Source organism: Ranitomeya imitator, chromosome 8 (genome assembly GCF_032444005.1).
Source record: "Ranitomeya imitator isolate aRanImi1 chromosome 8, aRanImi1.pri, whole genome shotgun sequence".
NCBI lineage: Eukaryota > Metazoa > Chordata > Amphibia > Anura > Dendrobatidae > Ranitomeya > Ranitomeya imitator.
The window spans coordinates 48,010,561-48,038,177 of NC_091289.1; the positions used below are offsets into that span (position 1 = coordinate 48,010,561).

The window sequence follows — 27,617 nt, forward strand, 5'->3', positions numbered from 1 at the left end:
TTAAATCTTCTGTCTTTTTCAAGTCTGGTAGAAAAGTCTTTCAAGAGCAGTAGAAAGACAATGAATGTATTCAATTATAGGGGTGCACTTAAATAATTGGAGCATCTCTACCCCCACTCTTTAGATTTCAGATGGATTGTCTCTTTACCAGTCGTCCTTCCTCCTTTGGCTTCAAAGCCCAAGTCCAGGACCTGAGCTCCTGCCAGGCGTATAAATAGAGTTTCTTGATGAGTTACTTGTCAATAAACATGATCCCTATCCTGCTGTCTCAGGGTATCTGACACCAGGCGATCTAGATGCTGAGGAGGAGGGGATGGACTTTCCCGAAATAGAACAGATGGAGAAAGTATTTAAGAGGGAATCCCTTCTTAGGGGCTCCTCACCGTTGCCTTATCTCAGCCCTTCCCACGGATCCTGATCCATCCCCAAGTGAGTACAAGGGGAGGAGGCTCTGGGTAGAAGAGACTGGATCTACAGTAAGAGAGGATGCAATGCACTGGGAAATACTAACGCCAGTGCACATTTGTCAGGACTAGCCTTCAAGCCATTGGCATTGTTGGATAGTATAGCTGGAACTAGCATTATGTTATCATATTCAAGGGCTTTATAGCCTGATATTTTTATTTGCAAGCTGAGCACAGTCAACAGTTGAGAGCTTTGGATGATCAGAAGTGATCAATGAATCACTGCTATACTGGTCGTTCCTCAAGTGCAGCAGGTGTCTACGAACCATGAGACATGGGACACACCTGGCTTTAGTATATATTCTTATTACTGTATCTTAGGAGAACATAGGACCAGTAAAGAGGTATTCCCATCTTGGACATTTTTGCTCAAACTTTTTTTGGAAGTGAATGGAGAGAGTCGCGCATGTGCAGCCACCTCTCCATTTCCTAAAGAACCCCGGTTCACGAAACCGGTGTGGGTCACAGAGCTGGAAACCCTCATTTTTAATGTCAGAAATGGGTATACCGCTTCATCAAGAATAGGAAACAAGAAATAGGAATTGTCTTTTAAAGAGGTCCTTTCACTTGATCATTTTATTGCCGCTGTTCCACCAATTTTGGAACAGTTTTTCTTTTTTTTTTATGTTCCCGTCTGTTCAAAAGTTATGCCCTCCCTAGTAATAAAGATGCAATTTTTTCCTTTAGCCAACTGCGCGTATACCGCAAAAGTTCTCTATGAGCGTTTGCTTTTTCTCTTCTATAACAGAAGTTTTATGGTATAAGACCAGTTGGCTGAAAGAAAAATTTGCATCTTTATTACCGGAGGGCATAATTTTTGAACATTAAAAAAAAAAAGAAAACTGTTCCAAAATCAGTGGAAAAGCGCCAATTAGATGGGGTACTTAGTTTATGTTAAAAAGTCCTTTTAATATATGATCGAGTGCAAGAGTGAAGGAATTATCAATTTGTAAGATATATGAAAGGATATACAGCTCTGTATGTTCAGAATGCATAAAACGTTCAGTCGGGAAAAGTCATGATGAGATTATTCAGTTGCCGTATTTTACAAAATATTTTGCACTTATATTAGGTAGATTGAGGTCTCTGCAAAATGTGTAAGACGTATTGAAAATGCTTTTATGCAAAAATAGCTGTAAAAGCACGAGCAAATCTCAAACTTCCATTAATCTTCATGCATCTAAAATGCAGATGATGAGCACGCGGGCATGTAAAGCTGGGCACAGTACCATTACATCAGCAGATACAGGTGGTACTCGAGTTCACGTTCATAAATGTCACCATGTTCCATCCTGTAAGCCAAGGGTAATGGATCCTTATGGGGGCGCAAATATGTAGACTCAGCAAACGCATTCAATTATTGACTGGAAGCCTTATCTAGCTCCAAAAGATCATCTGAAACAAGAGTACGTGTCGACTCGTTTCGTTGGATGCAGATGTGGGAGTAAACGAGAGTGACAGATTTATGAGGATGTGTCGAAGGCACACTCAAGTATCAGCAAGAATCTGCAAAGGGGTAGCGTTGTAAGCCTGGCCTAAATTTGGGCAAAAGTAGCGGCCGTCCAGTTGGCAGCTTCAGAGTTTGGGAAAGTCAAGAAGCTTTGAGGCTGCCAAAAACGGAGTATAGGAAGAACATTTTATTGGCTAGTTTCTTAAAGAAAAACTCTACCTTTGGGAGACTACTTCACTAATCCTTCAAGGGAACTAATGTGAATGTGCCAATCATTCACTTATATAGATCATTGGAAATGTAATAGCCTTGCATTGTCAGGAAGAAACATAGACTTTCCAAACATCAGGGAAATACAAGTATAGTATGGCTTGGGAGCATAAAGTTTATTTTTCATTTTTACTTACTTATGTAGCACCAATAATTCCGCAGAACTTTACAGACATCACAATCACTGTCCCTGATGAGGCTCACAATTAATTTCCCTACCAGTATGTCTTTGGAGTGTGGGAGGAAACCGGAGAACCTGGAGGAAACCCACGCAAACACATTCTCCTGGCAGATGTTGTCCTTGGTTGGATTAGAACCCAAGCACTGCAAGAATACCGTGCTAACCACTGAGCCACCCTGCTTATGTGGTATGGGATTAGTTAGAGCCATTTCATAAAATACACGGCATAGAATTTCTCAACATAGTAGTGGTAGTGTACCTGCCTGTTACGAAATCAATGATAAACCTAATCTTTCTAAAGTAGAGGAGCAGATAACTTCCACATGAGCTCAAGCAACACTTGGCTTTAGGGAGTATCGGATTATTTGTAATCTTATTTATCTAACCTATAGAATCACTAGTGAATTCATTATTGAAGATAAACTGATTCCTAAAAATTTTATTTTTGCTTTTTCATAATGTACTATGCTATTATAACAGGCAGTTAAACTTCTATTCCCATTTTGCTAATATTTACCATACACATAAGATACTATATCTGTTGGGTAAACTGTTCTTTTACAAGACCGCTATCTCTCCTGAATCGTCTGGCAGTGGATTTTCTCCCCTAAAAAAAGAAGGTCAAGCAATTGAAATTTTAAGAGCCTTTTATCCTTCTCTCATTTGTCACTATCTGTCCCCCATACACATCAGACAGCCCGCTTTCATCTAACATGCTGGAAGCCTTAACTCTTAATTATAGAGCGCCAGGAAGCTGTTATACATGGAGTTGTTTGATCAGATCTTCAGACTAGTGACATGACATGCAGAAATAAAGTTGTCTATACACTTAAGATACAGTAGCACTTGGTTAAATAATTACTTAGCTAATAGCCATCCTTCACGACCTCCCCCCATACACATAAATGCCACTGACAAACACCTATATCCACTATGAGAACAAATGGATTGGGTATGTTGAAATCCAGCTGACTAATCCTTTTCTCCCCTGAAATCTGTTGTAGGAGAAGAGTCGAGGGGTTTCAATACTGGACCTGATGAAATTGGCATGTTCGGCCCCATTAATATATATTAAGAATTTAAGGACAGTTTTTTCCCTTGCTAACATGAGTTAAGATAGCAATTATTTTCGATCCTGTAAAGGCACCATTTTTTTTTTTACATTTCGTCTATGCACGTTCTCCACACACCAGAGCGCACTATAAAAATTAATTGTAAAGTAGTGCAGCTATAATTAAATTATAATGCAAGTGTCCAATTTTTGCTCCTATTTTATTCCTGCTCCTCTCTTGAGTTTTTCATTTTTCGCATTTTTTAATTCCTCCATACGGTTCCAGAGATATGAGCTTCTTTACTCAGTGATAATTCAAGTTTTTTACTAAAGGGGCGGTGCTTGCAGGGTAATACAGCAGAGCAGCCTAAAGACACGCCCCCAGAGCAACCCTGTGAGCCACACCCCCTGAGCACTGACCAAAATATGAAGCGCTAAATAAAAAAGGCCCATATCTCTGGAACCGTATGGTAGACTTAAATAATACAAAGCATTAAATACTCAGGGGAGCAGCGGGAATAAAATAAGCGCAAAAGCGGCCACTTTTAAGCTGGTGCCACTTTCTCTTTAAAGTAGAGAAATAACAGAAAAAGGAAAGAAATGATGTTAATTAAACACTGAGTGTAGTTGGCAAGGAGTTGAGGCAGATTTTCTTGCCATGTAGAAGTGATGTGGTATTATTTCATAAAAGATACTTAAGTTGCCCTCTAGCTGTCATAGTCAAATGCCAAAAAAAAAAAGAGTACAGGCACTAAAATTGTGCAGCAGTGGCCCCAATTCCCCAGTAGATGCTGGTGAATCCGCTCCATGTAAGTGTTGGCCGACGCACAATATATCAGGAGATAGATGCTGAAGTGTAATAACTGTCGCATCCATGTATTTATCAATAGGATTAATGAGCGCGGCATTGTACATTATATACCGTCACCAAATGCTGCGCCAGATACACCCCCTGCAGCACCGCATCTACATTCCTGTCATCTATATTTATGATGATTGTGATTGGACTAAAAAAACGTCGCTTTTATTGCTCGCGAAGACGGAAGAATCAGACAAGTGGATGTTAATAACTGTTAACCCTTCACTGCAGAAATGCTGATGACATGCAGAAGGTATCAAATTGGCACTGCAAATGTATGGAGGCTTCAGTCGGCTCTTGAAATAGTGAGAAGTGATTTAATTTTACCCCATGTTTTAACGAGAACATATTTACGGGTGCAGCTTGTTCTCAGGACGTGGCATTAGGGCTATGCTATTAACCCTTTTATAAATGTCAGAGAGGCTCAGCGTCCTAATGAACTACTTCTCGTGTGAGTCTCATATCCTAGATCTGATAGTGGGGGATTAACTGAGGACTGCTCTAAGGTATCACGTAACCGAAACAGGTGGCGATTTTCGGTTAAGTAAGGCCAATCAACAGCCCAGAGTGTTATATGGTTTCCTTCAGACTGTCTCATATTTTAATTACTGTCTGATCATTACATATTTTTTTTTTACAAAATATTAAAGTATAAAAGGACCATGACCATTCTGGGCCTATGGGCTTAGTCGGGTGATGTTAAGTTGTCCAGCCACATAACACATTAGTATTTTGATGGATCAGTGTAAGTGATCCTGCAGACGACCCTATAACTCGGACAAGCACTATATTTTCTTTTGATGGAAAGTTTTCATCCCCATGTTATCCAAGGAAAAAAGTCTCAACATGCACTAGTTGCATCCGATGAGATCACACTCGGCCATTCATGTCTACGGGTCAGTGGAAAAAATCGTCATCCGATTTTGGTCTGCTTTTCACAGACTGACACAATGGAGAAATTCTTCTTTTTTTCACATCCAGGAAAATCAGATTAAACTCTGATTAGCAGAATGAATCTGATTTTCTCGAATGAGAGAAAAATGGTCGCGAGACCCTAGCCTAAAAGACAGCTGTCTATTGACTGCTCCACGTGGAGCTTCACTGCTCCTGGAATCTTCTTTTTTTGGGCCTCCCTTTATGGGCATACCTTGAAACTCAAGGGCCTCGATGCAAAATCTCTAACAGTGTCACCAACTTTCAAGGGTCTTTACTCGTATTTGTCTTCTCATATGGACAAAAAGAACCTTTTGGTTCAAGGTCCTTGGTGTCACTTCAACCCGTGTTCCCACTCTAGGTACACCCCTGATTGTATGTTTCGATGAAGAACCTACTTAAAGATTTTGGGGGAAATTTCATAAGATTTTGTACACTTGTCTTTGTCCAGAGTAGTGGTGAAAAATGTGATAAATCTATTCAATGGCATAGACCAGTTAAAAAAATGTGTCATCTTTTAGACCAGTGTTCCCCAAGTTCGGTCCTCAAGAGCCACCATCGGGTCATGTTTTCAGGATTTGCTTAGTATTGCCCAGGTGAGAATTCCATCATCTAGACAGGCAACAATTCCATCACCTGGGCCATACTAAAAAAAATCCTGAAAACACGACCTGTTGGTGGCTCTTGAGGACTGTAGTGGGGGAACACTGTTTTAGACTGTGCACCACAAAGGCAAAAAATGTCCATTATTATTTTTTACTTATGATATTAATTCTGTTGGGTGGTTGTGGGTCCTATAACTCCCGTAAGCACAGCCCACGATTTGGGAAAAAAGAGACTTTCAGACCAGAATTTTTACCTTTTTGTAGAAGCAATGAGTGCATCGTAAAAAATGATAAATTCTTTGCATAAAATTAGAGACTTTCACGCCAGAATTCTTCCGCTAGCCGCTTTCATAAATTTCCTTAGCTGATATATCTGAAATGTAATTGAGAAGGTTCTAAAATACTTTCCTTTTAAATCTTGCCAAGTATTACCCATTAGAGATTTTAGGCAGAATAGGACACATGAGATGGAGCAGAGGGTTAGATCGGGTCTATATTACCGCTACTACTCCATAAATACACAGCTAACGCCCCAGGTGCCAGTTGCCGCAGCCAGTAAAAGAGTGATGCCAGCACAGAATTTGGGAGGGGGTAGGCAGGATACAGTTACCATTAAATCGGGGATACATAACACCCAGTGTCCTGCACTGTCAGCAAGTTGGTGTAGGAGAAAATCTATCTTGGCAGACACAATGAGACCCTCGGCATCGCTGCCTGGCGTGAATCATATTTTGCCACAAAGAAATCGGTGGTTGCTCCTCCAGGCACTTGTATATCTCATGGACAATCCTGACATTTCCTACTATGTGCGTCACACTTTCTTAGTAATCCGATCAGTGTCTCCAATAGTCAAAGAAATGTCACTAAGGCGGTAATGAGTTTTTTTTGTAATGAGCATTTTATACACTTTTTGGGTTTTTTCTCATTTCCTTCTCATCCAGAAGAAGCAACACTCAAATTACCACCATTTCCAACCTCGGGAAACTAACGAATGCTTTGACCAGAGGCATTTTTTGTTAAAGGGCACAGGGCCACAGTCATGGAAACCCTTTTGCTTGGAGGTGTTGATGCTAAAAGTGTATCTTGGTATTCTCAACGTGGCATAGTGCCCAGGGATTGAGAGATGCATCCATCAAATGGTCTTAAAGTGACCTCAGTGTTCTCGCCGAGGCTAGAAAAACATTTTATCATGTCTGCTTAGAATCTATACCGCTATAATGACACGGTATGTAGTCCGTACTTGGAATTTGTTTACATAACTTTATGTCTGACCTGAGACAACCACAACGGTAAAAAAATAAGTTGTGCAAAAGTCTGGCATCCACTGTCAGGCTGAAAAACAATGAGGTCAACTTTTTTATCTGGCTCCTTAACCAGTCCAGTTATTGATCCCATAGAGAACAGTGGAATCAGAAAACAATGGGTCAGTCATCTATGTAGATGCACCCTGCCAGATCCCTCCGGTGTTTGCTGGGTGATCCAGAAGTCAAATCTCAATGTAAGTCTATGACCACAACGAGGCCAGAACGAGGTTTTCATAGACTTCAATTGAGAGCTTGTGACCATTACCTCTGAGAAGTTGTAGTCACAAGATGCCGGATCTTGATCAGAGCGGCATAAGACAAAGGGTTTTCTATCACTTGTATGTTATTGATGACCTATCCTTAAGATAGATCATCAGTTTCAGATTGGTGGGGGTCCGACACCTGACACTGCCACAAATCAGCTGTTACCGGCTACGGCAGCGGAAGGATGTAAAACTATATGGATCAAAGCTGATCTGCAGTACCAAGCAGGGTCACCGTGACAAGGTTGGATGGCTTCCGCATTCTTTAACAAAAAAACATGTCAACTAAGTACCGTATATTATTTTCATGCACTATGCTATTTATTTTCTATTCAATCATTAGGTTTCTGTCTTTAGCTTTTTAGCGGCCACTAAACAGTGTGATGGAGCAGTAGGTCAAATCCGTAGACTGTATACATTGGGCCCGTGCAGCAACTGGTAATAACTGGTGGGGGAATATGATGGAACGTGTGGTCCGTACTGTTTGTATTGAACTGATTGGCTGTAATCAATGAAATACATTACAGTAAACACAAGGATAATTCTGTGGGTGAAGATTATCTCCTTGATTATGTCCCTCAGAAACATACACATTCCATGAGTGATCCTGCTTGGCTTTGTGAATAAATATTACTTCCAGCCTTGGAACGTCATTATTAAAGTTTACACTTGGCACTTTGTACCGGATGTAATTGCCCGTTCTCCACTGTAGCCCCTTTGCCACGTGGGTACTCTCTGCCACCTATTTATTGGAATTTTGAGCCTTCTAATGTCGTTCTTTAAGTAAAACAGGTCACCAACTCACATCTGATTGTTAACCTATTGACAAAAAACGCCAGACTTTTTGCTACTGACAGATATGTGATATTGGATAATATTCTTCCTTTAAAGTTCCACGCCAGTGTTTTTCTTTTTAATTTCACCCCTGGAGAGGAATCACTAATGTCCCTAGTAATAAACTTATCAGCCGCAGTCTTCTGCGGATCAGATTGTCTTCTGCACATTGTGACCTACCGGATCGCTCCAGTGTTTGCTGGGCCATCCAGAAGTCACAACTCAATGTAAGTCTATGACCACAACGAGGCCAGAACAAGACTTCAATTGAGAGCTTGTGACCATTACCTCCGACTGAGACGTTGCAGTCACAAGATGCCGGACCTTGACGGGAGCGGCATAAGACAAAGTCTTATATTTTTTACTAGAAAGTTATGAATTTGGCACTCCCAATTCAGATGCAAGAAAAATATAAATAATTTTATTGGTATGGGTACATCCACTGTTTGACGTTTGGGCCAACCCTAGGCCTTCATCAGAAATTCTCTTCACCTCTTGAGGATGAAAAGACAGGTACACCTGAGCAGAAAAGACACGGAGAAGCCAAATTAAGCGCTTGAGACATGCACTGCTGTGCCAAGGGTAGGGCAAGAGCTGAGGAGAATTTCTGATGAAGGCCTAGTGTTGGCCAAAACGTCAAACAGTGGATATACTCATACCAATAAAATTATTTCTATGTTTCTTGCATCTGAATTGGGAGTGCCGAATTTATAATTTTCTATATTATTGGAATCATATCCTATTTGTGCACTCCGCCCTTTTTTTGACTTGTTTGATTTGGTTCCCTTTATCTACTTTTAGGACTTGTTTGAAAATCCAATGTAGTTTTAGGTCACATTTATGCCAAAGTACGAAAAGTTCTGAGAGGTTCACAAACTTATAATAATCATCACCACTTCAGTTACTATACACAATGAAGAGTTTCTATGCGTGTAGGAAGGGAAGCATAGTGACTATGACTTAGGGTACGAAGTTTATCATCAAGGGCACAGGTCCTTCTGATGATGGTACTAGAATAAAAAAGAGTCATTAATGCCAAGGTCAAGTCATCCTGCCTCGGCTCTATATAGAATGCATACGTCTTTATTCAGGGATGCCCCGGGCCATGGTTTCTGGGTATTCATCTTACCTGGCACCGGCCCTGATCTGCAATGCAGGTACTGCTATAATACACAATACGTCGTCCTTTATAATTATGACCTATAACGATACTATGCGCACGGGGTAGGAGTGGATGAAGGATTGGCGCGATTGACAGAAGGGCCAAGGGTATTAACTATTTAAAAGTTGCTATTTTTCTGTTATTAAAGCCCATGAGGGGCGCCACAAACGTCAAATTTTTGCTGCAGGCATGCAGTGTTTAGGAGGAATATCAGCAAACTGGGGAACGGCGGATTATATGCAGTATGATAAAGCACAGTCCTGCCAGTAAAGCCTTTACTGCAAAATTAAGCAGCAAGTAAGACTAATCAATGAAAAAAAAAAAATCTCTGCTGCAGCTTTGATGTAACTGCAGGAAGAAAATGATTTATGCTAAGAGCATGCAAAAGCTTATCAGGGAAAGTATAGGAGGCTGAAATGGCGTTAACCCTTTGGGTAAGATGACTGTATAGCGGGGGAACCTGCCTCGGTGATTAGACGCAGAGGATAATGTGACATTGGTAAATTCTCAGGTGACTGGCACATTGCCCCGTGGCTCAGCGCCAGCAGTTTCACCCTCAGCTAGCCACCCCCCCTTAATGTACTGTCACCGGAGTTTGCGTGCCTGCAGGCAGCCGCAGTCAGGTCGGCTGCCCCTCGGAAGTGATGAGTCCAGCAGAACATCCCCTGCCTCTCAGTCTGTCCCATTCTCTTGCAGATCCAGAGCCGCAATGTCTATGACTGATGTACTCGCTGCTGCCGACATCTCAAAGGCTGTGGGGGCCTTTGCAGGTAAGAGAAGTTTACGCTTTTGGGTCTATGCTTGGGGGGAAAAAAAATTAAAAACTTTATTAAAAAAAAAAAAAAAAATTGGGATAAAATCTGTGAATTTTTACAGATGTCCTACTTTAAGTATGACAACCGGAAAGTTGAAAAAAGTGGAACCGGCGCAAAATTTTCAACCCTTTGGATGACTTTTTCTATATCCCTTATATAAAAAAAATAAACTTTAAAATTTAATTAAAAAAAAAAAAAAATTAAAATCTCACTTTTTCGCGGAGGATTGACCTTGTTCAACTCATGCAAAGCTTTATTGCCCAAGCTGCATCTTCCTATCCCCGGGCTCCCTCCCATCCCGGGTCTTTACTTCTTATCTTTCCTGCTGACTCGGTGCATCCTACCGTCTCATCCCTTATTCTTTTGTGCCCGTCTGTCCTTCACAACTGGTTATGTCTGTATAAATCTGCAACAACAAAAAAAAAAATAAAGTGAGTCGTTAGAGCGCGTTCGCTCTAAAGGAACATCTGATTAACATCTTTATATCACGAGGAAAAAAAAAATTGCAGCCTGAGGGACACCGAGCCGTATTGTTCCCTGAAAGCAATTAAAGATGAAATGATGCTAGCATCATATCCAGCCCGGATTATGATATGCTGTAAATTGTGTCCTATAAAAAAGAAAAAAAAAACTTCCTCATCGCGTAATCTACAGCATGACATTTAAAGAGATACTTTATTAACTACATCTGGAAATAAAATGTGGAATCCCTGTAGTGCGATAAAATAATACATCAAAAATTCACACTGCATTTTTCAGGCTTAAATTGCCATCTCCAAGATCCTATTCCAATATGTAGTAGGTGTGATAATAATAAAGTTAGCAAATACCTTCAATTAGAAATGTTGTATAGTTCTTCTGATTAGCTGTTGCTTACCCCATGTGCAGGGCATTGCAGCAGCTTAGGTATTCATGGTTACGACTGCTCATATAGTTGTTAGTGGTCATATCTATGGATACCAAAGCTACTACAATGCCCTGCACATGGGGTAAGCGACATAGTTAATCAGAAGAACTATACTACATTTCTAATTTTAGATATTTGCTAATATGACATACTGAGATAGGCTTTTGGAGAGGGGAATGCCCCATTAAAGCAATGACCTCTTTTGGTTGTCCTGTTAAGAGTACAAAGATCTATCCTTCTCTTTTAGCAGAGCTGGGACTAATTGACTCCCATAGACTTTTCATCCCAAAGTGTGCATGCAAGTGATTCCTTTGCTCAAAAAAAAGAGGATCCCAATGATGGCCGTACTGAGGATGTGCAATCTCAAAGCCCCTTTAAATGCAGTAACCCCTTTTAAAATATTTAGATTTTTTTTTTTCCATTTCCATCCTTCGTGACCAAACCTCTTAGTGACAGATATATGATGATTATCCCAAAAGCTTGCCAAAGAATAATTTGCCATTCTCGTTATGTGTATGGGCACATTTATTATTAAAGGGCATTAAATGGGCAATTCTAGGCTCCTTCTACATAGACTTCATAGATTCAGCTAAATAGAAACCTTGACGCACTGCAGGATCCATGGAGCACTGGACGCCAGGGTCAGAGCACTGACCTGTGTGCATATAATGGGTGTATATTCACTGGCTAAGTCTATATATATATATATATATATATATATATATATATATATATACCGTAGATATATTCCATCCTACGTTCATGGAATATGTGCTGACTAACACATTTAACATGAACAGCTTTGTATCACACTAGACAGGACTTTTTTAACCTCTTAAAGACCAAACACTATTTTATTTTTTTTTTTACATTGGACCTTTCGGCTCCCAAGTCTGCAGCTTTGTCTGAACTAAAATGGTATTCCCATCTCCGAGATCCTATCCCAATATGTAATAGATGTAATAATAATAATAATAATAATAATAATAATAATAATATTAGCAAATACCTCCAATTAGAAATGTAGTATAGTTCTTCTGATTTGCTATGTAGCTTACCCTATGTGCAGGGCATTGCAGTAGCTTAGGTAACCATGGTTATGACCACTCATATGGTGACAGTCAGTAAGTTGTTAGTGGTCGTAACCATGGATATCTAAGCTAATGCAATGCCCTGAACTTGGAGTGAGAGACATAGCTAATTAGAAGAACTACACTACATTTTTAATCGGAGGTATTTGCTAATATTATTATTACTACACCTGCTACATATTGGGATAGGATCTTGGAGATGGGAATATCAATTTAAAGCTCCTGCAATCTAGCAGGAGAAGGTCGGATCCTCGGCTGTCAGAGGGGACAGATGTGGTTTAAACCTCTTCTGTCTTCTCTTTTCCAGGCTCAATAGCATTCAGTAAGTGCTATGGAGTGAAGAGGAGCAACAACAATGGCAATGCCTCTTTTAGACCCGGCAGTCGCATGATTACTGGGTGTCTCCCCGGCACAGCAGAGCGCGTCAGTTACTTGTGTCTTGACACCAGGCTGTTTTTGCATAGAATCGGGGCTCCCGTGGATATCCCCGAAGTCTTGTATGACATCTTAGGGGTTGTGTTATGGAGCAATTTCAGTACATTGTCTGCAATCTGATGGAAGCTCGGATTATACGGACATTGCGTGTCATTTGGTTAATGGCCTGCATGATAAAGCCAGTGATTCTCCGGAAGCAGAAGAGAAGCATTGCGGCCATATCAGGGCATTGCTCCCGTTGTAATTGCTAAATATATTAATTAAATATCTGACAGCATTTTAAGGACTTCGTCATTCCTTATATTTCCATCCAGCTGCTGAATCTTTTAACTACAAGAAATTCTTCGAGTTGGTTGGCCTGAAGTCCAAGAGTAAAGATGTCATGAAGAAAGTATTCGGAATCCTGGATCAAGATGCCAGTGGATTCATAGAGGAGGAAGAGCTGTGGTGAGTACCACAGTAATTAAATAATTACATTCATTAAAACATTAGGGCGTATATATAAATTATGGGGCCTTATAACAAAAGTCCTAATTGCCTGCTTCCAAAAAAAAAAAATCTAATATATGAGGCGGTGTCACTGCACATAGGTATGGTCACAGGAGGGTATACCTCCCAACTTGCAAAGAGTGGGAGAGGGACAGGTAGTGCCGTACAAATGCAGAAATTGTGCCCCTATTGAAGCCCCTTAGTATTCTTACCAACTGAGACCTCTTTTCATGGCACCCATAGAGTATGATGCCCCTAAAAAAGTTTTATGTCCCCAGAGTACCTGAAACATATTATGATTCTGCCACAGTGCCCCAAACTAGGTGTGATGTCCCCACTGTGACCCCCATGCATGATGCTTTCTATAGTGCCCCACAACACAGTATAATGCCCTCCCACATCCACCCAACACGGTATAATGCCCTCCCACATCCACCCAAAACGGTATAATGCCCTCCCACATCCACCCAACACGGTATAATGCCCTCCCACATCCACCCAACACGGTATAATGCCCTCCCACATCCACCCTACACGGTATAATGCCCTCCCACATCCACCCAACACAGTATAATGCCATCCCTCATCCATCCAACAGGGTATAATGCCCTCCCACATCCACCCAACACGGTATAATGCCCTCCTACATCCACACAACACAGTATAATGCCCTCCCACATCTACCCAACACGGTATAATACTCTCCCACATCCACCCAACACAGTATAAGTCCCTCCTACATCCACCCAAGCACAGTCTAATGCTCTCCCACATCCACCCAAGCACAGTCTAATGCTCTCCCACATCCACCCAGCACAGTATAATGCCCTCCCACATCCACCCAGCACAGTATATTGCTCTCCCACATCCACCCAGCACAGTATAATGCCCTCCCACATCCACCCAACATGGTATAACGCTCTCCCACATCCACCCAACACGGTATAATGCTCTCCCACATCCACCCAACATGGTATAATGCCCTCCCACATCCACCCAACACAGTATAATTCCCTCCCACATCCACCCAGCACAGTATAATGCTCTCCCAGATCCACCCAACACAGTATAATGCCCTTCTTCATCCATCTAACAGGGTATAATGCCCTCCCACATCCACCCAACACGGTATAATGCTCTCCTACATCCACCCAACACGGTATAATGCTCTCCCACATCCACCCAACACGGTATAATACTCTCCCACATCCACCCAACACGGTATAATACTCTCCCACATCCACCCAACACAGTATGAGGCCCTCCCACATCCACCCAAGCACAGTCTAATGCTCTCCCATGTCCACTCAACACAGTATAATGCCCTCCCACATCCACCCAGCACAGTATATTGCTCTCCCACATCCACCCAACACAGTATAATGCCCTCCCACATCCACCCAACACGGTATAATGCCCTCCTACATCCATCCAACATAGTATAATGCCCTCCCACATCCACCCAGCACAGTATAATGCCCTCCCACATCCACCCAACACGGTATAATACTCTCCCACATCCACCCAACACAGTATGAGGCCCTCCCACATCCACCCAAGCACAATCTAATGCTCTCCCATATCCACTCAACACAATAATGCCCTCCCACATCCACCCAGCACAGTATAATGCCCTCCCACATCCACCCAGCAAAGTATAATGCTCTCCCACATCCACCCAACACAGTATAATGCCCTCCTACATCCACCCAGCACAGTATAATGCTCTCCCACATCCACCCAACACAGTCTAATGCCCTCCCACATCCACCCAGCACAGTATAATGCCCTCCCACATCCACCCAGCACAGTATAATGGTCTCCCACATCCACCCAGCACAGTATAATGCCCTCCCACATCCACCCAGCAAAGTATAATGGTCTCCCACATCCACCCAGCACAGTATAATGCCCTCCCACATCTACCCAGCACAGTATAATGCCCTCCCACATCCACCCAGCACAGTATAATGGTCTCCCACATCCACCCAGCACAGTATAATGCCCTCCCACATCCACCCAGCACAGTATAATGCCCTCCCACATCCACCCAGCACAGTATAATGCCCTCCCACATCCACCCAGCACAGTATAATGCCCTCCCACATCCACCCAGCACAGTATAATGCACCTAAACTCCACGGTAATCATAGCCCCCAACACACAAAGTATAATGGCTGCCAGTTTTCCCACACCCACAGTATGATGACCCAAACAGCCCCTCTCACAGTATCATAGCCCAGCTGTCTATCTATCTATCTATTATATACTAGATTGTGGCCCGATCCTAACGCATCGGGTATTCTAGAATATGCATGTCCCCGTAGTATATGGACAATGATGATTCCAGAATTCGCGGCAGACTGTGCCCGTCGCTGATTGGTCGAGGCAACCTTTATGACATCATCGTCGCCATGGCAACCATTATGACATCATCGTCGCTGTGCCCGTTGCTGATTGGTCGAGGCAACCTTTATGACATCATCGTCGCCATGGCAACCATTATGACATAATCGTCGCTGTGCCCGTCGCTGATTGGTCGAGGCAACTTTTATGACATCATTGTCGCCATGGCAACCATTATGACATCATCGTCGCTGTGCCCGTCGCTGATTGGTCGAGGCCTGGCGGCCTCGACCAATCAGAGATGGGCACAGTATCGACGTGGATTGTGGCCCGATTCTAACGCATCGGGTATTCTAGAATATGCATGTCCCCGTAGTATATGGACAATGATGATTCCAGAATTCGCGGCAGACTGTGCCCGTCGCTGATTGGTCGAGGCAACCTTTATGACATCATCGTCGCCATGGCAACCATTATGACATCTACGTCAATACTGTGCCCGTCGCTGAATCAGAAACGTGAGATGTCTACGTCCTTTATGACATCATCGTCGCTGTGCCCGTTGCTGATTGGTCGAGGCCTGGCGGCCTCGACCAATCAGAGACGCAAGATTTCTACGTCGATGCTGTGCCGGTCTCTGATTGGTCGAGGCCTGGCGGCCTCGACCAATCAGAGACGAGGGATTTCCAGGACAGACAGACAGACAGACAGACAGACGGAAAAACCCTTAGACAATTATATATATAGATATGTGTGAGAGGTCATCTTGAGCACCATCAGTGTCACTATTCATACATCTTATGCCTCTTTCAATTCAGTGACAATAGCGAGAAAGACCCAGAGGGTAGAAACCTCACTGTGTGGATTCTTGATCATCATTGACAGCAAGAACGCCCTTGTTAAGGCCCCTTCACACTAAACGACGCTGCAGCGATCCAGACAACGATCCGGATCGCTGCAGCGTCGCTGTTTGGTCGCTGGAGAGCTGTCACACAGACCGCTCTCCAGCGACCAACGATGCCGGCAACCAGGGTAAACATCGGGTTACTAAGCACAGGGCCGCGCTTAGTAACCCGATGTTTACCCTGGTTACCATCCTAAAAGTAAAAAAAACAAACACTACATACTTACCTACCGCTGTCTGTCCTCGGCGCTCTGCTTCTCTGCTCTGGCTGTGAGCGCCGGGCAGCCGGAAAGCAGATCGGTGACGTCACCACTCTGCTTTCCGGCCGCTGTGCTCACAGCCAGACCAGAGAAGCAGAGCGCCGAGGACAGACAGCGGTAGGTAAGTATGTAGCGTTTGTTTTTTTTACTTTTAGGATGGTAACCAGGGTAAACATCGGGTTACTAAGCGCGGCCCTGCGCTTAGTAACCCGATGTTTACCCTGGTTACCAGCGAAGACATCACTGAATCGGTGTCACACACGCCGAGTCAGCGATGTCAGCGGGAGAGCCAGCGACCAAAGAAAGGTCTGGCCCTCTAGCCCCGACCAACGACATCACAGCAGGATTCTGATCGCTGCTGCGTGTCAAACTAAACGATATCGCTAGCGAGGACGCTGCAACGTCACGGATCGCTAGCGATATCGTTTAGTGTGAAGGTACCTTTAATCACTGGTGAAGCAGCTGACATTCCTGTGTGTTAGGAATCACAATAAGGCTATGTCCACATGTTGCCTTTTTGCAGCCTTTTTATCTCTGCAGATAAAACCTACTCACTTGGCAGTAAAGAAACTGTTTACCAAAAGCAGGTTTTTCTACGTTTCTGCTGCTTTTTTGCAGCATTTTTTTTTGTGTGGTTATGTGTCATTTGTCTACAGTAATTTTAATAAAGTTAGTTTTATCCACCAAACATGCTGCAAAAACGCATGGTTGCATTTTATTTCCAGCATTTCTGTACTTTTTATTGCTTTTTAGGGGTGAAAAATGCTGCAAAAACTCTGAAAAAAATTAACATGCTGCAGGTTTTAAAAAATGATGCAGTTTTCCAATTCAGCCAGGAATAAAAAAGCAAAGTGTGCATGAGATTTCTGAGGTCTCATAGCTTTTGCTGGCATTGTAAAAAGCAGCTTTTTATTTGCATTAAAACTTTGGAAAAAAATGCAACATAGTAATCAACAGATCCATTTTACTCCATCTGTTCCCAAAAAATGGAACAGACAGACAGGACGTCCAATTGCAAGTGTGATGTATGACGTATATAAAATACTCTCTAAACCGAACCCAATAAGGACTGGACGTTCATTTCAAGGGATTTACCAGGACTTCAAGGCTATATTCACACTTCCAAAAAACATCTGTTTTCCAGGGCGAGGACACTTTAGGGCAGTCTCACACGTCCAGATAATTCCGGTACTGGAATTATCCGTGTCCGTGTGCCCCTACGTTTCTGTGGCACATCAGTGTGGCACACGGGCGGCACACGTGTGCCGCCAGTGTGCCCACTAGGTACCACACGCACCGTGCTGGGTACCACACGTACCAGCATCTGGTGCTGAAGCCGCGATTCATATCTTCCCTGCCAGCAGCGTTTGCTGTAGAGAAGATATGAATAATTGTGTTTAAAATAAAGATCTATGTGCCCCCGCCCTCTCACCCTCTGTGCGCCCGCCCGCTGTTCTGAAAATACTCACCCGGCTCCCTCGCTGGCTGGCGCTGCTTCCTGTTCTGGCCGCATCTTCTCCTGTATGCGGTCACGTGGGGCTGCTCATTTACTGTAATGAATATGCGGCTTCACCCCTATGGGAGGTGGAGCCGCATATTCATGACTGTAATCGGCAGCACCACGTGACCGCTCATACAGTAGAAGATGCGGCCAGAACAGGAAGCAGCGCCAGCGAGGGAGTCGGGTGAGTATTTTCAGAACAGCGGGGGGGCGCACAGAGGGTGGGAGGGCGGGGGGCACATAGATACTTATTTTAAACACAATTATTCATATCTTCTCTGCAGCAAACGCTGCTGCAGGGAAGATATGAATCGCGGCTTCAGCACCAGTGGGGGGGACAGCGCTTAATGTAGCGCTGTCTCCTGCACGGCACACGGACAACGTCCGTGTGTGGTACGTGTTTTACACGGACCCATTGACTTTAATGGGTCCGTGTAACACGTGCGCTCCCACGAACACTGACATGTCTCCGTGTTTGGCACACAGAGACACGGTCCGCAAAAAATCAATGACATCTGCACAGATGCATTGATTTTAATGTGTCTACGTGTGTCAGTGTATCCAGTACGTGAGGAAACTGTCACCTCACGTACCGGAGCCACTGACGTTGTGAAACCGGTCTTAGGAAGCTCTCCTTTCCTCTAGAGTTTTGTAAACCTCACGCATCTTTTCCTAGCATTTTTTTTTTTGCCATTATATGAGCGTTTTCTGTTCTGGCAGCAGATTTTTGTTTGTTTTTTGGGAGTTATTTAGAGCGTTTTCCGGTTGTTTTTTGACATATATAAAGATATTAAGAAAATTCTAGTGTTTTTTGCTGCACTTAAATGCTACAAAATATGCCAAAAAAACACCCTCAACTTTCCCATTGACTTGTATTGAGTGTCTTCCTGGTGGAAAACGCCTAAAGTATGGACATGTTACTCTTTTTAAATGCTTGACATCTATTAAAAGCCTGAACATATAAACAGTAAGGCTATGTTCACATGTTGCGTTTTCGCAGCATTTTTTTTTCCCACAGGCAAAACCTGCTCTCTTGGCAATAAAGAAGCTGCTTACAAAAAGCAGATTTTGCTGCGTTTTTTTGCTGCGTTTATATTGTTGCCTTTTTATTGTTGCTTTTTTACTATGGTTTTTTTTGCATCGTTTTTGCTGTCTCTTGTGCATGTTGATAAAGGATAGGGCCCCCCAAAAATGCTGATTTAAATTCCTTAGGTTTACGAACCAAAAACGCAGCAAAAACTGATACCGGCTTTTTTTGCTGTGTTTTTGCTGCCTTTTTGCACTACCCATTAACATAGTAACATAGTTATTAAGGTTGAAGGAAGACTTTAAGTCCATCTAGTTCAACCCATAGCCTAACCTAGCATGCCCTAACATGTTGATCCAGAGGAAGGCAAAAAAAACCCATGTGGCAAAGAGTAAGCTCCACATTAGGCCGGTTTCACACGTCAGTGGCTCCGGTACGTGAGGTGACAGTTTCCTCACGTACCGGAGCCACTGACACACGTAGACGCATTAAAATCAATGCATCTGTGCAGATGTCATTGATTTTTTGCGGACCGTGTCTCCGTGTGCCAAACACGGAGACATATCAGTGTTCGTGGGAGCGCACGGATTACATGGACCCATTAAAGTCAATGGGTCCGTTTAAAACACGTACCGCACACGGAAGTTGTCCGTGTGCAGTCCGTGTGCCGTGCAGGAGACAGCGCTCCAGTAAGCGCTGTCCCCCCCACATGGTGCTGAAACCGCGATTCATATCTTCTGTGCAGCAGCGTTTGCTGCAGAGAAGATATGAATTATCCATTTTTTTGTGGTTTTTCGTGTATAAAATAAAGGTCCATGTCCCCACCCAATGTGCGCCCCCCCCCCTTCCCCCCCGCTGTTCTGAAAATACTCACCCGGCTCCCTCATTGGCTGTCGCTGCTTCCTCTCCTGGCCGCACCTTCTACTGTATGCGGTCACGTGGGGCCGCCGATTACAGTCATGAATATGCGGCTCCACCACCCATAGGGGTGGAGCCGCATATTCATTACTGTAAATGAGCGGCCCCACGTGACCGCATACCGGAGAAAGTGCGGCCAGGAGAGGAAGCAGCGACAGCCAACAAGGGAGGCAGGTGAATATTTTCAGGACAGCGGGGGGATGCACAGGGGGTGGGGACATGGACCTTTATTTTATACACGATAAACTTAAAAAAAAAGGATTATTCATATCTTCTCTGCAGCAAACGCTGCTGCACAGAAGATATGAATCGCGGTTTCAGCACGCTGCAGGGGACAGCGCTAAACTTTAGCGCTGTCTCCTGCACGCTCCGTGTGGTACCCAGTGGGCACACGGGCGGCACACGTGTGCCACACTGATGTGCCACACTGATGTGCCACATAAACGCAGGGGCACACGGACACGGATAATTCCGGTACCGATTTTTTTCCGGTACCGGAATTATCTGGACGTGTGGGACTGCCCTTAGGGAAAAAAAATTCCTTCCGGACTCCACATACGGCAATCAGACTAGTTCCCTGGATCAACACCCTATCAAGGAATCTAGTATATATACCCTGCAACATTATACTTTTCAAGAAAGTTGATTGATTCCTATAGGTGAAAAAACGCTGCGAATACACTGAAAAAAGTGACATGCCGCAGTCTACAAAAACACAGCAGTTTTCCAAATCAGTCAGGAAAATAAAACCAATGTGTGCGCATGAGATTTCTGAAATCTCATAGGCTTTGCCGGTAGTGTAAAACGCAGCTGAAAATGTGCATTAAAAGAGGCAGCAAAAAAATGCAGTGTGTGAACATGGCCTTAGCCATATTAGGTCCATTCTTTTAGGCGTTTGTTCAGTGTTTTCAGTGGAAAAAACAGCGGAAAAAGAAACACTGTGAACATACACTAATATTGAGGATCTATGCTTAGGATAGGTCATCCGTTTCAGATCATTGGGGGCTGACTTCTGCAGGCACCCCTGCAGATTAGATGATTGAAGGTGGAGTGATGCAGCAGTAATGGCACAGCTCCCTACAATAAGTAGTGGCCATAAATAGTACTGCAGACTCTACAGTTAGATCTTCGCAAGAGATATAGCCATCATAGAAACTAATAAGATGTCATAAACTATATAAAAAGACCCAGAATTCCTTAAAGGGAACTAGTCACGTTGTTACAGTCTGACTGTAGACTGCAGGGTGTAGAGAAGGTGAATCAGAGCAGAATGATATTTAGGTTCAGTATAACTTATAATTTATTCATTGAAATCCATGGTGTTTGTGTGCATAAGAGTCCAGTGGGCGGACCTATTGACAGTCTTCCTTGTACTGTTTCAGTAGAGATAACTGTCAATCACTAGTAGGACCGCCCACATAAATATAAACACCAGGGATTTCTAGCTCTCCACCTATTTGTACAATGAGAAGAATCAGCCGGGAAACTGTTTTAAAGGGTTTTTTCAGCTTAAAAAAAATTACATGTAGATAAAGAAGAAAAGAAGCTGTACTCACCATGGGAGTCTGCTCTTTTCTCCGGCACTGCAGCTGTACCCACCACGGGGATCTGCTCTTTTCTCCAGCACTGCAGCTGTACCTACCACGGGAAACTGCTCTTTTCTCCAGCACTGCAGCTGTACCCAAAACGGGAATCTGCTCTTTTTTCCAGCACTGCAGCTGTACCTACCATGGGAAACTGCTCTTTTCTCCAGCACCACAGCTGTACTTACCACGGGAAACTGCTCTTTTCTCCAGCACAGTAGCTGTACCCACCATGGGGATCTGCTCTTTTCTACAGCACTGCTACTGTACCTACCAAGGGAAACTGCTCTTTTCTCCAGCACTGCAGCTGTACCTACCACGGGGATCTGCTCTTTGCTCTAGCACTGCAGCTGTACCCACCACAGGAATCTGCTCTTTTTTCCAGCACTGCAGCTGTACCTACCATGGGAAACTGCTCTTTTCTCCAGCACTGCTGCTGTACCTACCATGGGAAACTGCTCTTTTTTCCAGCACTGCAGCTGTACTTACCACGGGAAACTGCTCTTTTCTCCAGCACAGTAGCTGTACCAACCATGGGGATCTGCTCTTTTCTCCAGCACTGCTACTGTACCTACCAAGGGAAACTGCTCTTTTCTCCAGCACTGCAGCTGTACTTACCACGGGAAACTGCTCTTTTCTCCAGCACAGTAGCTGTACCCACCATGGGGATCTGCTCTTTTCTACAGCACTGCTACTGTACCTACCAAGGGAAACTGCTCTTTTCTCCAGCACTGCAGCTGTACCTACCACGGGGATCTGCTCTTTGCTCTAGCACTGCAGCTGTACCCACCACAGGAATCTGCTCTTTTTTCCAGCACTGCAGCTGTACCTACCATGGGAAACTGCTCTTTTCTCCAGCACTGCAGCTGTACCTACCACGGGAAACTGCTCTTTTCTCCAGCACCACAGCTGTACCTACCACGGGAATCTGCTCTTTTCTCCAGCACTGCAGCTGTACTCACCAGGGGAATCTGCTCTTTTTTTCGAGCACTGCAGCTGTACCTACCAAGGGAAACTGCTCTTTTCTCCAGCACTGTATCTGTACCCACCACGGGGATCTGCTCATTTCTCCAGCACTGCTGCTGCACCTACCAAGGGAAACTGCTCTTTTCTCCAGCACTGCAGCTGTACCCACCACAGGGAATCTGCTCTTTTCTCCAGCACTACAGCTCTGACAGTCTTCATAGGACTGGAAGCAATGACATCTCGACCAGCACTTTCCTGACCAGTCAGTGGCCGTAGCGCTCAAATGACCAGTGGTCATGGCGTCATCTCTAGCGGCCTGGGTTTGGAGATTGTCAGAGCAGCAGCGGGGATCGATTTTCTCAAGGCGATCATGGATTTTCTTAGTCTTTTATCTTTTCTTTTATCATTTCTTTTAAGAAGACAAAAAAGTAAACTGTTTACATTGTTAATAACATCAATAGGAACAAAGATGAACCAGAAGAACTGATCGACAGATCACCACATTTATTCTATTTTTTTAGCCCTCTTTTTTAACAAATATGGCAAAGAATCTGAAATATCCATTCTTTTTATGTAACACAAAACTCATTCACATGTCTATACGATATCAAGAATCCAACTTCTTCAGTGATCAAGGGACCAAACACTTTAAGCGTGCATTGTAGGAACACTCATTTTTCGATAATCATGAGGTATAAATGGGCTGCCAATCATCCGACTAATGAGCAAAACACTTGTTCGTCAGGTGAAATGGACTTTAGTCTTACAAATCATTGTTCACAGCAGCAGATCGTCCTGTGGACACAAGAACCGTGCTACCAAAAATGATGACAGCCTATATACACAGAACCATCTATGAATGATTGTTCGGAAGGGTGGTGGCCTGTTTAAACAGGATATCAAATCACTGCTTATCGGCTTCTATGGAGCCAAAATGTTACAATAATAATAAAGTAATATTAAAATGTTAATTTGATTACAATGTAATAATGTAGCAAACATGAAATTATGAAATAGTAAAATTGCAGATTATACAATTATGTCTAATGACTTTCCCCATTCTCCAGTCTTATATTGAAAGGTTTCACTCCTGATGGCAGAACTCTCTCTGCCAAGGAAACTAAGGAACTTCTGAACGCTGGTGACAAAGATGGAGATGGTAAAATTGGCGTGGATGGTAAGTGTGTGGTAAAATAAGAAAGTGTCTACAGGGGTAGATGAGGTATCTGTGTATTTTCTGAGTATCACAGTGATCCGGGATTGTAATGCACAATGTAGGACCACTAAAACTCGCTAAGGAGACATCCTTATCATCGGCACCTACACTGCATGTAAGATGGTCATATTTTGGTAGGTCCGGTCAATATATGTCAAGTCTCCCAAAGAACCTCAAAGAAAGCTACCAGACCCTTGCCAGAGAAAAAAAAGAAATTTTTGTAGGGCAGAAAAGTCACCAACCCTCTGCTGACTACATAACTGTGGAGCTTCAAACATTAACGTCAGATCAAAAACTGTGCACCAGGAGCTTCGCGGTATGGTTTTTTACAGCTCACGAGCTGCGTGCAAGCCTTACATTACCAACCACAATGTTGTATGGAGTGATGTGAAGCACGGGGCTACTGGACTGTAGACCAGTGAAAACATGTTCTATCAAGTGACAAATCACACGTCTCGATCTGGTATCCTGATGGATGAGTCTGGGTTTGGCCAACATTAAAGTTTGGTGGAAGAAGGAGAAGGTTATGGGCTTATTTTTTAAGGGTTGGCTTTGGCCCCTTCGTTCCAGTGAAGGGAAATATTAATGGTTCAGCATGCAAGACATTTTGGACAATTTGAACTTCCAACTTTAAGGGATCAGTTTGGGGAAGGTCTTCTTTTCCCCATGACTGTGCCTGACTGCACAAAGCAAGGTCCACAAGGACAAGGTTGGGTGAGCTTGGGGTAGAAGAACATGGCTGAACCTGGACCTCTACTCCATCCAACCCATTTGGGTTGGATTAGATAACAGATTATGATCCCATCAGTATCTGACCTCATAAATTCTCTTCTTGATGAATAAGCAATAATTCCCACAGACACCTTCAAAATCTTATAGTAGGCCTCCCAAAAGGAGTAGAAGCTGTTTTTGATGCAAACGAGGAGTACCAACTCCACATCAATGCCTAAGGATTTTGAATGGGATTTCATGAAAGCTCCTGTAGATATCCCTTTTGTCCGTATAGTGTAACTCAGCACATGACTATGGCAGCTAATCATTGACCACAATGAGGACCACGACAACCTCACCTGATTGCAGCGGTCAGGTGTCAAAATAAGATGTCACCACTGCTGCGGAATATGCTAGGACCAGCGAAGAACCACGAAAGTGTCATTCATCATCTGATTCTTTACTTATTGTAAGCCATATTAAGATTACGGTATTTTAAATGTCTGGTATAATTTAATAAGTTAGGAAGTCTCCAAAACACCATCAAAAATATATATTAACATATATCATGGAAAAAGTTTATTAAATTATTGAACAATATACAAACATCGCTGATTGCCTGGAAGGTAATTAGTAAACCGGTAAGCAAGCATTTACCGGCTCCAACAACAGAACATTACTCAGTGTGAGATACGTCACCCGGTCGGCTTTAAATCTTAGATTCTAATTCCAATAATTCTTTGAAATGTATCTGATCGGCATTATATGCTTTAATCAATCAACATTTATTACAAATGTAATTAATTTAATTACGGAAGAAGTCATATAGAGATTATCCCAGATGCAGCATTACATACCATTTAGCATAGTAAACATTTGGGTCATAAATCTATTCCTCTCCATATGTGTAACAATAAAAAATATTCAATTTATTCTATCATCTGACGATGGGTCTGATATCTTTGATACTTATTTGTTGAAGTTCATCAGTTTCATTGGATTCATATTTATGCATTTTATGATTTATTTACCCTATATCAGAAACAGTGTCAACTTAAAGGGAATTTGTCACCAGGTTTTTGCTATGTAATCTGAGAGCAGCATGATGTAGGGGTTGAGACCCTCATTCCAGCAATGTATCACTTACTGGGCAGCTTGCAGTCATTTTGATACAATCAGAGTTTTGTCTGCTGCAGATCTAGCAGAGCTCTGAATGCTGAGCCCTGTATAACTCCGAACACACCACTGATTGGCAGCTTCCTGTGTACACTGTAGTCAGTGATGGATACAGGGTTAGACTAGGAGGCACAAGGCACTTCATCCTCTAGTGATGATCTCCTGCTGACGAAAACCGATTTTATTGAAACAGTGCTGTAAGTGACACATCACTGGAATAAGGGTCTCTGCCCGTACACGATGCTGCTCTCGGATTACATAACATAAACTGTTGCTGGATTCCCTTTAAGATGATAGTAAAATACATTTTTGCACCTTATTTGCATTTGCTTTTTGTCCCTTTCCTCAGAATGACTTACTCTTATCTTGTGTTCACAGAGTTTGTAACCTTGGTGAGCGAATCCTAAGCAAGAGAAGCTCTGTTGTTATTTTAGCAAAGCCTTTCCCCTCCTTGGACACCAATTTATTTATTGCTCCCGTTTTATACTCCACCTCTGGTCCCTGCCTCCTGGATCGCCGTGCTGGAACAAAGCGTAACACAATGCAATAAAGGGCAAAAACATCTCAGAAAATAGAATCTGTTTGTTCGTGTTCATTAATTCCTTTTTTTTTTATTATTATTTTCCTTGGGTTCCTTCACTTTGATAATTGTGTGGTTCTAGGATTTAGTGAAGGCACACATAGGGTATGCGCAAAAAAAAGTATTTCTCAGTCGGAGTCCTCTCCGACAGTTGAAAAAAAAACGTTAAAAAATGAAAATTTGCATTTATAGTTAACAGTTTGTACGTTGAGCCTTTTGAGCTTCTTTTATCTGCTTCAGATCAGGTGGCAAAAACCTTGTGACAGATTCCTTTTAACAGGGGTTTATTAGGTCCATAATTCCCATTACCTAAAAAATTTAGCTGGGGAATAAAATACATTTTTGTTATTATAATAGATTTTAAAATAACATAAAATGTATTTCACATTTTTAGTACAACATGTAACCGAGGGGTGTGTAATAAGTCTATTGCTAGAAACCGGAAGTCATGAATCTGCCCTTCACAAGGCCCTAGGGACACACAATGAAATGCAGAGGCGTGCTGGGTTGTCAGTTTTGGGAATGACAGCCCAGTCATCCAATTAGTGGTAGGGGTTGCCCGGATTGTCAATATTGTGAGTGACATATCAGCCGTCCATTTAAGTCAGGTTTGCTGGGTTCCGTGGATTTCCCGTTCTAAATTATTTCCTGGCTATTTAATTAGCTGATAATGGTTAGATCATTGCCAGTCCTAGCTGTAGCTTGGTGGTGTATGTGCCTTGCTCTCTAGTGCTCTGTTATTTTGATTTTTGCTGCCAGACCTTGAACCTTGCATTTGACCATCCGCTTACCTAGCCCCTTTGTCTCAATCTGCTACCTCCCCAGAATTCTGACATCGGTCTGTGACCTGTGTACTCCCCTGTCTTGCCCCTCTGTTTATAATGAAATCTCTTGGCATTTGACCCCAAACTGCTTGACTTCCCTGCCTCACGGCTTGTATGTGATAAGTGACATTTACAAGCATCACACCAGAGACTTCTTGGCTATTGGATAGTCTATCAACCAGAATGTACAACAAACCAGCAGAAGGTTTCATGTGATGCTGAGTTACTTCTCACAGACAAGCCGTGAGTTGGGAAAATCAAGGTGTCCAAGGTCAAAAGCCAGAAGGGTACGTCATACACAGAAGGAAGAAACAAACGCATAGTCAGGTAACCGTCCTAAGTCAAAATACCAGGAAGACGGGATCAGAACGAAGGGGTTAAACAGATGGATGGTCAGAATGAGGTCCAAGGTCAGGCAATGAAAGATGAAACAGAACACAAGGCACAGATAGACAAACCACACAAAAGGTGAATGTACATCTGGCAGAGGTC

The 27,617-nt window shown here is 43.1% G+C and overlaps 1 protein-coding gene across 1 annotated transcript; it reads left to right on the forward strand.

The window, feature by feature from the left end:
- Window positions 1–362: 362 nt before the first annotated feature.
- On the forward strand, window positions 363–26,298 carry PVALB (parvalbumin). The gene is made up of 5 exons (XM_069736870.1): window positions 363–429; window positions 10,073–10,146; window positions 12,939–13,071; window positions 23,686–23,795; window positions 26,100–26,298. Exons 2-5 carry the CDS (start codon window positions 10,086–10,088, stop codon window positions 26,126–26,128), a joined length of 333 nt encoding a protein of 110 aa, XP_069592971.1. The 5' UTR covers window positions 363–429; window positions 10,073–10,085; the 3' UTR covers window positions 26,129–26,298.
- The last annotated feature ends 1,319 nt before the right edge of the window (window positions 26,299–27,617 follow it).